The sequence below is a fragment of the Kogia breviceps genome, chromosome 2, assembly GCF_026419965.1.
Source record: "Kogia breviceps isolate mKogBre1 chromosome 2, mKogBre1 haplotype 1, whole genome shotgun sequence".
Classification (NCBI taxonomy): domain Eukaryota; kingdom Metazoa; phylum Chordata; class Mammalia; order Artiodactyla; family Physeteridae; genus Kogia; species Kogia breviceps.
This window is the reverse complement of record NC_081311.1, coordinates 33316998-33331274: the sequence shown is the minus strand read 5'-3', so window position 1 is coordinate 33331274 and position 14277 is coordinate 33316998. Positions and strand designations below refer to the sequence as shown.

The 14277-nt window shown below is 43.6% G+C and overlaps 1 protein-coding gene across 5 annotated transcripts in view; it reads left to right on the top strand.

Annotated features, from left to right (window-relative positions):
• Positions 1-14277, top strand: part of PLCE1 (phospholipase C epsilon 1) — a 328855-nt gene that overhangs the window by 146775 nt on the left and 167803 nt on the right. For all 5 annotated transcript variants that reach the window (XM_067024972.1, XM_059054408.2, XM_059054405.2 and 2 more), the window contains one exon: positions 3970-4258. In XM_067024972.1, coding sequence (XP_066881073.1) covers positions 3970-4258 — 289 coding nt within the window. The remainder of the gene's footprint in view (positions 1-3969; positions 4259-14277) is intronic.

Here is a 14277-nt window from a genome sequence, read left to right as displayed (position 1 = left end):
AAAAAAAAAAAAAAAAAAGAGTAGAGGCCGTGGCTTTCTCTCTGTATTCTCAGAAACTAGCACAGGCAAGAGCACACAGAAGACAGATTAGAGGAGCTCAGTACAGGTTTATTGTATGTATCTACCTCCATATCGATATACCATTAAAGCAAGTGTCGCAAACACATATACTAATGGTGACCAGATAATTGTCCAGGTGTGCTCACAAGAGAGTGATGGGGACGGGCACTAACTGGAGAACTCATGGAAATGCTCAGTGTTGCCAGATTGTTCCATTTTTCAGATGATGCTCTAACTTCAGATGTGTATATAAGCTTTCCTGATTTTAAAACGGTGTGTGTCAGATGAAGCAGGTCCCTTGGGCGAACCTGGCCCACGGCCAGCCAGTTGTTGACCCCCTACATTAGACACTTGTTGGCATCTCTCTGTTGTATCACAAGTGTCCTAAAGGCCTGAGGAGGAAACCTTTAATACGAATAATGCAGGGACTTCCCTGGTGGTGCAGTGGTTAAGAATCCACCTGCCAATGCTGGGGACACGGGTTTGATCCCTGGTCCAGGAAGATCCCACATGCTGCGGAGCAGCTAAGCCCATGTGCCACAACTACTGAGCCTGCACCCTAGAGCCCCTGAGCCACAGCTACTGAGTTTGCGTGCCACAACTCCTGAAGCCCTTGCGCCTAGAGTCTGTGCTTCACAACAGGAGAGGCTACCGCCATGAGACGCCCACGCACCGCAACTAGAGAAAGCCTGCGCAGCAGCAAAGACCCAAAGCAGCCAAAAATAAATAAATTAATGAATTAATTTAAAAAATAAGTGTAAGGCAAAGATGGAGCACTGAAATGATAAGAGAGTCAGGACTTCGAGAAAGCTGGGTGATGCTCTATTTAGAGATTCCACAGAGGTCAAGGACATGAGAATAAGAAACGGCCATTAGATTAGAGCAAATTATTCCATACAATGCTACATTCGCAGGCTATGTTCTTTAACAAAAATCCATGGTCAAATAACATGAGAAACACTCAAAACATTCAGTTAAACAAAATAAAACAGATTTCTTTACTCTGACCCTTTTAATTGTTGTTAATATTTTAATAAGCAATATAAGTCTTCAAAAGTAGAAATACATACTGAGTTTTTCAAACTTCCATAATCAAAGAGTCCTTATTTCATGCAGTTCGTCTAGATCTAATGATTTGAGGAAGACACTTTGGGAAAGATCGATAAGGGACTGAATGAGACATTGGGACTCTCTGAAGGCATGGGATGGAAACTGGAACACATCGGGTAATGAGTGTGGCCATAATGAGCCAACGGAGCAGCTTGGCAAGTAAAGAAAGTGGGTCAACACATTGGTAACTAGGAACCATCAGCATGTTAGTCTTTGTAAAATAAAACCTTTTTAGGATCATTCCTCTGCTGAAAACAAACAAATAGACAAGCAAATAAGTGAACGGTTTCCCACCTCTGAAACCTCTTTGCTTGACATTCAAGGCTGTCCTTTATCAGGCCAGCTGACCTTTCCAGTTCCCCAGTTATTTCCCTACATTCACTCCCTGCTCCTTTTTTTTTTTTTTTTCCGGTACGCGGGCCTCTCCCTGCCGTGGCCTCTCCCGTTGCGGAGCACAGGCTCTGGATGTGCAGGCTCATCGGCCATGGCTCACGGGCCCAGCCGCTCCGAGGCATGTGGGATCCTCCCGGACCGGGGCACGAACCCGTGTCCCCTGCATCGGCAGGCGGACTCTCAACCACTGCACCACCAGGGAAGCCCCTCACTCCCTGCTCTTAATACCTGCTCTGCTCACTGTCCTTAGGACACATTCCCTGTTCCAGCCTCTTCACCTTTACTTACCATGTGAGTTGCCTCCCCCAGCTGCCCCAATTAGAGCCATGCCTGTTTTCCAAGGCACAGCTCAAATCTTCTTTCCCTCTGAATCCTTCTTTAGCTATCAAATCTCACAGAGAGTTCTTTTCCCTGAATGTTTAGAACATTTACTTCTGAAGGACTGTCTCGAGACGTAGTGTTTTGGGGATTGCCTGTATGATTTGGAGCTGAGAGAAGAAAATCACATCCTGAGCTCTGCAGCTCTCTACCCCCATTTGTCCTCACAATACACCCAAATAAGGTTAGGATGATATTATCCAGCAGCACCTAAGAGCAAGGGTATAACCCCATCACAGTGAATTTCACAGACTGTGCTCTGTTGTTAAACAGCCACCTGCTGATCCTTGAGGATAGAGTCCATTCTCTTCTTGCTCAATAGTAATGGGTGCCATTTCTAGACACTAGACTGAGCACTTCATATGTATTGTCAGAGTGAATCCTGCACCATCTCTAAGAAGGGGCAATTAGTATTCTCTCTGGCTGGTCAAGGCATCCCATATACCTGACCCCAAGCCTGGGCTATTTCTGTCCCAGCACACCATCTCCATGGCCATACTGGCCACCAGAAATTTAATGACAGAGAATTGAAGCTAAAGAATCTGCACTCTGCCTTCAAGTAGCAAGTATATACCAGTAGGCAGAGGAAGGCAGAGTAGAACTCTAGTTAGGGTGTCAGCACAGTTTGAATATCAGGGTGGATTCTGGGTATGTTCTAGGGCCTTGTAAGGACTCAGCACAGCTCAACAGGGCTCATTTTGAGTACCCAAGGGCTCTAGTTAAGGTGAGATTTGGAGTGTGCAGCATCACAAGGGTGCATGCAGGGTCTGGAGGGCATGCAAGGGTCTTCCCTTCCCTGGCCACTCACTGGTGTCAAAAGAGGGGGTGACCTCAATTTCCACCCTACTATGAGCTTTTTGCTTATCTGTCTTCCTTATTAAACTGTGAACTCTTTGAGGGGAGAAGCTGTCTTATTTACCCAGGCCCAACACATAACTGATATATAAACATTGATATAGTGAATGAATGACAAGTCAACCAAGGCAAGGTGCTCAAAGTGACATGATGGAGACAACCCAATACAGTAAACCTTTATTGCACCATCAGAAAGCTGGATTAACTCACCCCATGTTATCTTCCCTGTCGCTTATACACTACCCAGAAGGCTCTGGCTTCCCAGAGACCTTGACAAAACCCCACACCTCCCAGAAGTAATGTCAAACCTCATAATTTTCAGGTCTCATCTTCTAAATTAGATTGTGAAGTCCTGTAGGACAAGAGGTGTGTTAACTCTTTGTACATGTCCCCCATCTTTTATCTCAGTACTTCTCACAGAACAGATCTATATAAATGCCTGGTTGAACGACTGTATTGGAATGGATTGGAATTATGGCTGGGAGACTGTCCTAATAATCCAGTCTCCTTGAGATAATTCTTGGTGAATTCAGATGTTGAGGGAAAGAGGAAATCAGGATAGTGGCAGAGGCAGAAGGAAAGATGGAAGGAGAAAAAGTGGGCAGGATCTGTCAACTCATTGGATATGGAAAAAGTATTCAAAGACTTGGATCCAAGCTGACGGATTGAAGGATTACACCCGAGAGAGAAATATAGATGTTCTCCTGCCCCTTAACCCTCTCATCCTTACTTCATTTTGAGCATGGAGGGAAGATTCCTCATGAATCAGTCTGCAGTGTTCCCTGGAGATAGATCTGGGAGAGTCACTCAGGAGGGTCCAGAAGGACAAAAAGGAAAGATTTGCCCTTGTCCCGCTACAGACGAGCTTTATTCTGCTGAGGAGGAGGAGGAGAAATTTGAGCTGAATATATTTTTGGTTCGTACAAGTTGTAAGTGCTCTGTTTGATAGCAAGGTTGTTTGAATGGCCCATTTCATAACTACACATAGCTTTCCCAAATAAATGGTGTCTGTAGAATGTTCAGGTTAATGCATGAGTCCAGTGTTCACGAGTGTTTGCACTTAGAGCAACTGAGCCTTCTTTCTTAATAAGTCATCTTGGCATTTTGTCAACAAGTTAATTTGCTTTTCTAAGAAACTAGATTAATACTTCCTGTACTTTGTGCTATTCACAGATCTACAGTGCAGTGAGAAGGGGAGAAGAAACAGAAGAGACAATTAGATCTCTTCTCCATTTCTTCACAAAGCTTCCAGCCTCCGAGACAGCCCATGAAAGGATTAGCATTGGTCCGTGCTTAAAGCAATGTGTCCAAGACACTGTTTGTGAGTATCGTGCCACCCTCCAAAGGACTTCCATATCTCAGTACATCACCGGCTCTCTCCTAGAAGCCACCACATCTTTAGGAGCAAGAAGTAGCCTTCTCAATTCTTTTGGAGGATCCACCGGACGAATGATGCTGAAAGGTAATGTCTGAAATTTCACTTTTAACTTTCCATCTTTGAATGCAGAAAAGAATCTAAGTTAACATTTATTGCATCTCCTGATGGAAAATTGAGTCCACGTATCAGCAACTTTAAGAAAAGATAGCTGCATTAAGAGAATATATAAAAAGATAGTCCTCTATCAAAATCCCTTAAGGTATAAACATTCCAAATAATAAGCATTAAGATATTGAAATTTCTTTTTCAAAAATGGCTAAAAGGTTATCTTTAACTTTGCTAAGTTATTCAGATAGGTGGTTTCTCCTAGTGTTAGTCTATGACAGGTGTCAATTATTGTAAAAAAGCCTTGTAAACAAGTGTAGTCATGTGGCCACAGTGAAAACCAACCGTTTCATTCAAACCAGAGTGGAATATAGTTCTCGTTTCTACACAGAATCAGTAGGTTCATGTTGACCACAAGAGCTAAAGGCCATCTTCCAGTGACTCCCATCTTAAAAGATAAGATAGGTGTCCTGCTGAAAAATGAAAGCCAATGGAAAATGGGATCAGAACTTCCCAGCTACTCCCCACAAGTAGCAGAAAGGCAAGTCAGAAACGGCAGTACACCAAAGAACCTTGGAGATTTGTGCACTGCACAGCTGTCACCACCCGCTTGGCAGCCTTCCCTGGCAGGAAGCTGCCAGCCAGACGGGGACCATGCAGAGCAGCATTCCACTGCCTGGGGGCTGCCAAGAGCTCAGTCTGACATCCGGCCACTTCTCTCAAGGAGAGCAGCTCTTGTCCCTCCACAGCAAGCCCCAGACCTGCGATTATCAGGCCAGTGGCCTTCCTCCTTGATCCTCAACCTCCCCACTCCCAGCACCCCTTGGGTGGGCCCTAGAGGGGGTTCACACCTGAGTGGGTGCCATGTTGATTTGTTTTCTAGAGTCACCTTCATTTTTGTGGATTGGTTATAAAGAATGAATGAAGGAAAACACAAAATATGGGACAACTAATCCAAGAGACTAAAGAGGAGACACTTGGTTTCATATGTGTTTCATTCATTCAGCATATGTTTTTTTGTGTGTGTGTGTGGTACACGGGCGTATCACTGCCACGGCCTCCCCCGCCGCGGAGCACAGGCTCCGGACGCACAGGCCCAGCGGCCACGGCTCACGGGCCCAGCCGCTTCGCAGCACGTGGGATCCTCCCAAACCAGGGCATGAACCCGCGCCCCCTGCATGGGCAGGCGGACCCTCAACCACTGCACCACCAGGGAAGCCCTCAGCATATGTTTTTTGAGCCCCTTCTAGGTGCTGGGTAGGAACAAAACATAGCCCCTGCCCCCAAGGAACTTGTAGTCTCTAGGTAGTAGGCAGTTTCCCCTATACAGAGGATTCAAGATTTCCCTACTCCAGTGCGGCTCCTGGTAACTGCCAAGCTTTACATTCTCCATCAATGCTCTTCCTGGGAATTTGGGCTGAGATTAGCATGTAGAGTTGGCATTGCTTCAGTGCTTGTGACTCTATGTGAAGACCTTATCCTGTGAGTTAATCAAGCTGTGTTGATCAGATACCGACTCTGTGCCCAGCAGTGTGTAGGTGTTATGGGAGTTCCTAATAAAGTACAAGTCAATTTACTTGCCTTTAAGTTGTTTATGGTCCTAATGAGGAGGCCACATTTGCATGCACCAAGTATTCAAAGAACAGACTGCAGCGAGTTAAATTCCAAATAATGTGGAAGTGGCTCTAAGTGTTCAAAGAGTTTGGAGACAGAGCTAATGTTCCATGTGACAAATGGCTTGGCTGCAAACAAACAGAAGTCAATAAAAGCCACTTTGTTTCTTCCCCGTTAATTGCAAAAGGGCAGTTCTCCAGGCTCCCCAGCCAAGGCAGGCTGCCTCCAGGCTTACACAGACCTTTGGGGAGAAAAAAGGAGGCCACTGGTTAAGGTGTCTGTTGCCCTGATAATAACTTGATCTCAATTGCTCTTTGCCTGTCTGTATTCAGATCAGAACTCCTATCAGCATTCCCAACTCTGAGACTTGTTGGATCATCAGCTCATATGTTATCTTTAAATGGGGGTTTTATGCAAGAGTTGGGAGTTTCTTTTATTTTCTGTTTTGCAGCTCTTTAATGGTTTCTGATATCCCTCTGTTAGTAGCTTCTGCTGAATAATACAATTAGCCAGTTGGCTTCAGCTCCAAGCTAATTTCTATAGCTCTGACTTGCTCTCTTGGACACCTTTTTCAACTTCAGTGCCCTCTCCCCTGGAGTTTTCAAAGTCTATATGTGCCACAGTGAAACATACATTTCTTTAACATGCAGTGAGAGATAATGTGTCAAAAAAACCCACACATGGCTGTTCAAAGTCATGGAGTGTTTATGGAACCTATAGGTTCAGCATACTGACTAGTTAGTTGAGTCTTGAGCTCTGTTGGTCGTATACTCCAGCAGGGGGTCTAGAGGATATGCTTGGCTGCTGTGCAGTGCTTTTCTGCTTGTTTTATTTTTCACTGTGTGTCCTGTGACATTGAGTAGGCCAGCAACTTTCAGCTCTCTGTCACCAATGAAAATCTGTGGGAAGTGTGTAACACACTCAGTCCCCAGTTTATAAATGACTTGTGTTCCAGAAGTTCATTTCTCAGGAGCTGTGTGGAACTTAGAATGCTTTCCTAGAGAAGCAGTATTAAACGTTGTGATTTGGTTCCCAGGCTCTAGTCCTCAAAAACCCCTTTAACCCATAACACAGTTGAAATCTACACACTTCCCATGGAACAAAGAGAAAAACACAGTTATTAGAATACTGAGAATCAGCCTCCAGGAAAAGAGCAATACAAGTGAGTTAAAAGACATTTCTTGTTGAGGGGAAGTAATTTTAATTAAGATGAGTAGAGTTAAATTAAAACTTTTATGGAGCTTTTGTAAAGAACTTTGGGCCATTTCAGAGATTTTAGATGTTGTCATCTGTAGTTCTGTTGTTATGGTTAATTATCTTTTGAAACTCGTATCTAACATGAAAGATTCAGAAAATTATTATCCCAGTAAGTTTTATTTCTTTTCTGTTAATGAGAGACTTATAAATGGAATGAAGAAGGGAAAAGGAAGGCAGGGCAGGGTTTATAATTTTTTCCCCAGAGGGAAAAGATAAGGAAGAGGGTCAAAAAGAATGACTTCTTCCATGAGAGAGATCACATTTGAAGTGGATTAAATGGAGTTGGAAAAGGTAGAAAAAAAGGAGGAGGGCAAAAGACAAATGCTGTATGATTCCTTTTATATGGGGCACTTAGAATAATCAAAATCATAGAGACAAAGTAGAATTGTGGTTGCCAGGGGCTGGTGTGGGGTGGCTATGGATGGGGAGTTACTGTTAATGGGTACAGAGTTTCAGTTTTGCAAGATGAAAAGAGTTTTGGAGATGGACTGTGGTGATGGTGGCATAACATTATGAATGTGCTCATTACCACTCAACTATATTAAAAATGGTAAGGATGCTGAAGTTTTTGTTATATGTGTTTTACCACATACACACACACACACAAAAGAATTGAAGAATTGAAAAAGGAGGAGGAACATGTTCTTTAGGTCTCTGGTGCCAGGTCCATTAAGATGTTAGAAAGAACCGAAAAAGAAAAAGAAATATGAAGACAGCTTTTCACTTGACCTGCAGGTGTCCCAAGTCAACTTGTCTCCTGGAAGTGGTTATGATTACAAGATGAGGGTTGGAGCTGCCTATAGTAGGTGAGAATAGGAGGAGAAAATGTGCAACCCGTTCTTCATTCTTCACAGGGCATTCACAATTCAGGAATTGGTAACTTAAGTGTTGATTAGTCAGAGTTCTGTAGCCTTGCAGCTTGCAACCACAGTCTACAGGATTCTGCTAACTCTCTGAAATCTCCATCAGCTTGCACACCTCCAGTGGTACAGGTGGCTCTAGAAAAACAGCCAACAGTCAGTACATTCCTGGTTTTCTGCCTTCAGGACCAATGACGATGGTCCATCTACTAAGTGGAAAGTTTGCCAAATAACGAGAAACATTTTCTGATATGAAGCATCGAAAAGCAAGGGTATGCCCTTGATTACAAGGATGTACTGTCTCAAAATGGAAAATGGAGGGCTTCCCTGGTGGTGCAGTGGTTGAGGGTCCGCCTGCCGATGCAGGGGACACGGGTTCGTGCCCTGGTCTGGGAGGATCCCACGTGCCGCGGAGCGGCTGGGCCCGTGAGCCGTGGCCCCTGAGCCTGCGCGTCCGGAGCCTGTGCCCCGCAATGGGAGAGGCCACAACGGTGAGAGGCCCACGTACCAGAAAAAAAAAAAAAAAAAAAAAAAAAAAAAGGAAAATGGAGAGTTTACACCAGGGACTGTGTAGGGACTGTCAGGGACTTCCACTAGTTGAGTACAATCAAGATCTTTCTACTTCCTGTCTGGTTCCCCTTCTCTTCCTTCCCATTAACCTTGTTAGAATCCCAGGACCAATTCTGTATAGCAGTGGCAGCCAAAAGAATTATTAACTTCAATAATCAGGAATACATTTTCTAAATCCACCTGCTTTTGTTTCTTTTTTTCCATTGTACTCCCTACTAAAAATTACAAAATCACAATAAAGTAAAAAGCGAGAGAAAAGAATAAGATAATTGATAGTAATGTAAAGCACTGAAATAGCAAAAGTAAAAAACGTAGTGACAAGGAGGATTTTTCATATAAGGAGGCTAAATGTTTTTAATTGTGCATATTGTATCAGCCAATAGAATAAATTTAGTACATTAAACTCAATTTTTCCTTCTCAAATTGTTCCTAAGTAAGTTTGTAAATTAAAGATTAAATATTTATGTATTACCAGGACAAAGCATAGTTACCTATATTTAAATTATGTAGTAGACAATGCTCATTTTTAACCAGGTTGGGTATGTGTATGTATAGAATAGCTATTAATAAATAAAGTTATTCATCATATATAGACTATAGATAGAATATCAATATGAAAACAAAAACTGCGCGACAAATGTAATATTCTTATTTGAAAATGGGGGATATTCTGTTTCTGATAGAAAGGTCTAACAAATTTTCAACTTATTTTCTTCTACTGCAATAAGTATGTTCTATTTGTGTCTTCTTCTAAAGTAAATGCCTTTGAGTATAAAAATAAGAAGTCCTAATAGGAATACACACACACACATTTGAACTATGTGCTTGTACCTCATAACTAATTTAGTTTATTAAGGCTGTCCTGGTTGACTTCCTCATAATCAAAACAATTACCCTTTACATGCCTACCAGGCAAGAGAAGGCATATCCATAGTTCTAATTCCAAGATTTAAGTGTATTTAAAGAAATCCTCTGACTTACTAGTTTTGTGACCTTGAAATTATTTCATTGATGTTAAAGTATGCTTTAATGTAACTTGGGATATGTTTTTGTGCCAGTTAATCAACTAAAAAGTGTTCATTCACTGCCCACTATGGCCTAGGGCTGTGTCACCTCTGGGAGAAATGTGAAAGATCACATCTGGAAGCCTTCAACTTGTAAAGTAATATTTCTCACTCCAGAGAAGATATAATATTAGGTTTCAGGTCTACTGAGGTAGCCCTTACTACCCTCAAGAGATTCATAAAGTGCAAGGCTAGTCAGTTGATGGTGGGGTCTGTAGCTCACAGGGCTGGGAAGTTTGGTAGGCACAAGACAAAAGCACTCTGCCTTGGGACACAGGTAGCCAGGTGTCATCCAGGAGTGTGACTCCATGTCGAGATGTACCTAAACATGCTCGTGGGACTGAGGAGTGTGACTCCGCACCCATGCTTATAACCAGGGGGAGCTTCTCCAAAGCTCCAGTGAAGAGCGAAGTTACCTATCTCAGATATTACTGGAGACATGATGCTTCTTGAGTCAAAACAATTGTGTGTATTTTGGGAGAGAATGAGGGTGAAGCAGAGGAATTACATTTATTTTTTGATTTTTTCAAGATGACATCCCCATTACTGATATCTCTGATTTTCATTTTATTTATTTTTTATTAATTAATTAATTAATTTATCGGCTGAGTTGGGTCTTTGTTGCTGCGCGCGGGCTTTCTCTAGTTGCGGCGAGCGGGGGCTACTCTTCGTTGTGGGCTTCTCATTGCCGTGGCTTCTCCTGTTGCAGAGCACGGGCTCTAGGCACGCGGGTTTCAGCAGTTGTGGTTCACGGGCTCAGTAGTTGTGGCTCACGGGCTCTAGAGTGCAGGCTCAGTAGTTGTGGCGCACTGGCTTAGTTACTCCACGGCATGTGGGATCTTCCCAGACCAGGTCTCGAACCCATGTCCCCTCCATCGGCAGGCGATTCTTAACCACTGTGCCACCAGGGAAGCCCCTCTCTGAAATTTTAAACTCTTCCATCTGTAAAGAGAAAGTTGGGTAAAGGGAAGGATTAAAATTAGAATTATAGTAATAGTTGTGAACATTTTTTAGTTCTTGCTTGGTGCCAGGTATTACTCTGAATGCTTTATACATGTGATTTCATTGACCATTCAATGGTCCAATGAGGGAAGTGCTGTCTACTAATGAGGAAACGGAGACCCAGAGACATGAAGAAACTTGCCTAGATGTACACAGATAGTCCGTGATAGAGTCAGCACTTGAAACCAGACAGCCTGTTGAGTGCTTACTGTGATTCAGGCAATGCACCAAGCCCTTCATCTGCATTATTTCATTTAGTCCTTATTGTGGGTTGACTTTTGTCCCTTGAAAGAAATATGTTGAAGTTCAAACCCCAGTTCCTACAGATGGGACTTTATTTGGAAATAAGTTCTTTACATATGTAATCGAGTTAAGACGAGGTCACTTTCAGTTAGAATCGGCCCTAAACTCAGTGACTGGTCTTCTTTATCAAAAGAAGAGATGAAGACAGACCATTCTTGGATGAACACCCATGTGATTATAGAGGCAGAGATTGGAGTGCTGCACCTGCAAACCAAGGAATGTTAAGGACTGCCGGCCACCACTGGCAGCTAGGAAGAGGCTGGAAAGGTTATGACCAGAGTCCAAGGGGGAGCATGGCCCTGCCAACACTTTGCTTTTGGACTTCTAGCCTCTAGAACTGAGAATAAAGTTGTGTTGTTTTAAACCATCCCAGTGGTGGTATTTTGTTACGACAGCACTAAGAAATTAAGACAGTCCTTTTGACAATCCTGTAAGGAAGAAATGTTAGCACCAGGAAACTGAAGCTCATAGAGGTTAAGTGACTTGTCCAAGGTCACCCAAATAGTAAGTGTATGCAGCCAACCCAGGTCAAGCTTCTCCAAGGCCTGTGCTCACAACCATGGGGGAGACATGTTTGCAGCTCTCCAATGGCACTGTCCATTTCCGCTTTGTGTTAGTTGTTCGGTCCCATCCTCCTCTCCCACAAACACCTTGCCTGGCACAGGACAGGGCACAGAACAGACAGTCCATAAACCTTCATGGATTCCAGTGGCAGGTGTGTTCACAGAACCAAGGAATATGTAATCATTTCTCCTTGCAACACTTAACTGAATGAGATCATTTTCGAACCAAAGAAACAAAACCACTAATTTACCTGTAGTTTGCACTAACATATCAGACTCATACAAAATGAAAATACAAATACATTCAGGAAGTTTCCAAGCAGGAACAAAAGCTATATTCAGTGTCCCAAAAGCTACTGTCAGTGCAAGGTGCTGGAATGGTTGCAGAGTTATCTCTGGGGTCTTTCTTGCTCCCTGTCTGAACTCCTCTCCCCTCCTCCTCAGACACTGTTGCCTCTGGGGGTGCAGAGCCCCCCTAACTGTATCAGTCCATTCACTCCTCACTTACTACCCCATTAAAACACAATCTCCTGTTCTTTCTGCAGTGGACCCCAGCTGGGCTTTGTGAAGAGAGAGGTCTGCTGGGTTGGAATAGGGACCTGGGGTGTAGAGTGATAAGGGAAACTCCTCTGGGAGGGCCAGGGACAGATAGAGGAGCTGATGGTAACTGGCAGAGAGAACAGGGCACCCAGGTGTAAAGGCATGAGACAGGAAAAGGCACGGTGTGTACAGGGACTGCTGGTCTACCAGGCTGTTCTGGCCAAAGCTTGAGGCATACAGGGAGTAAGTAGGAAGGCATGGTCTGGGCTGAGGAGAGAAAATAGGTCTCCATGGGGTTGTATTTCATGATAAAGAGCTTGGCTTTTACCTTGTAAGTAATGAGAGACACTGAAGGGTTCTAAGGAAGCATGTGATGTGAGCAGACTGTGTTTTTAGAAAGATCCATCTGGCTGCCGTGTGGGGTGGGGCTGCTCAGAGTGTCACCCTTAGCCCACCTGCGTCAGAATTGCCCAGCCTGAGTGTCCAAAGTATAGTTTTCTGGGCTTCACCCCCAAACCTACCGAATTAGGGTCTCTGATACTTCAGGTGAGTATGTTTGGTGTGGAAGGTGGATGGAAGGAAAGAGCAGTGAGAACTGGAGGCATTTAGGAGGCTGTTGCTAAGGCAATGTAGGGTGCTGCTGGCACATTAAGTAATTAGTAAAAATTACGAAAAAGGCCCCCTCCTCACTCTCTGCAGAGTGATGCAGCCTCATACGCACACATATTTAGTGCACAGCATGCAGGCTGGATCTCAGACCTCCCCTCCACTTGGGTAAGGACTTTTGTGCAGTGCACAGACTGTTCACTGTACCAAAGAGTCTAAATACTTGGGAAGCAGCAGAGAGGTGTAAGTAAGAAGTAGAATTAATAGAATGTGGAGACTGAATGGATGTAGTGGGGATAAAGGGAGTTAAGTTTAAGATGACCATGAATTTATCTTTAAAAAAATAATTTCAAATCCTTCCAATGTGTTACTAATGGCAAAAATTAATAGAATTGTTGGATCATATGCCCATCCATCCTTCCCATCGCTTTAAGAAATCAAGAAACTAAGGGTTGGTTAAATCCTAACATTGAATTCAGAAAAATGGTTGGTGAGGACAGCAACCCCAGCCAGTCACTTGGAGTTCCTCTGTTTGAGCTGATCATAAAAATGTCAAGTCCTAGTTACAGAAACTCAGAGTGGGCCATATTCCTGAAATTCATTTGCAAGATAGTTATTTGAAACTCTATACCCAAAGAAACAACAGCAATTGGATTCCAAGCCTTCCTCCCAAAGCTTGCGTACCACGTATAAAACTGAACTCGTAAATATTTTAAATCAAAAAGTCCTAAAAGGTGACTTTTCAATGTCAGTAAGCAAATGTTTTCCCAAAACAAACTAGAGGGCTTCCCTGGTGGCGCAGTGGTTAGGAATCTGCCTGCCAATGCAGGGGATGCGGGTTCGAGCCCTGATCTGGGAAGATCCCACATGCCGCGGAGCAACTGGGCCCATGAGCCACAACTACCCTGCGCATCTGGAGCCTGTGCTCCACAGCAAGAGAGGCCACGATATTGAAAGACCTGCGCACCGCGATGAAGAGTGGCCCCTGCTTGCCGCAACTAGAGAAAGCCCTCGCACAGCAACGAAGACCCAACATAGCCAAAAACAAACAAACCACACAACCAAAACAAACTAGAATAAGAAATCACTACATTACTGTTGGTGGGAGTGTAAATTGATACAGCCACTATGGAGAACAGTATGGAGGTTCCTTAAAAAACTACAAATAGAACTACCATACGACCCAGCAATCCCACTACTGGGCATATACCCTGAGAAAACCATAATTCAAAAAGAGTCACGTACCACAATGTTCACTGCAGCTCTATTTACAATAGCCAGGACATGGAAGCAACCTAAATGTCCATCAACAGATGAATGGATAAAGAAGATGTGGCACATATATACAATGGAATATTACTCAGCCATAAAAAGGAACGAAACTGAGTTATTTGTAGTGAGGTGGATGGACCTAGAGACTGTCATACAGAGTGAAATAAGTCAGAAAGAGGAAAACAAATACCGTATGCTAACACATATATATGGAACCTAAAAAAAAAAATATGGTCATGAAGAACCTAGGGGCAAGATGGGAATAAAGATGCAGACCTACTAGAGAATGGACTTGAGGATACAGGGAGGGGGAAGGGTAAGCTGGGAAAAAGTGAGAGAGTGGCATG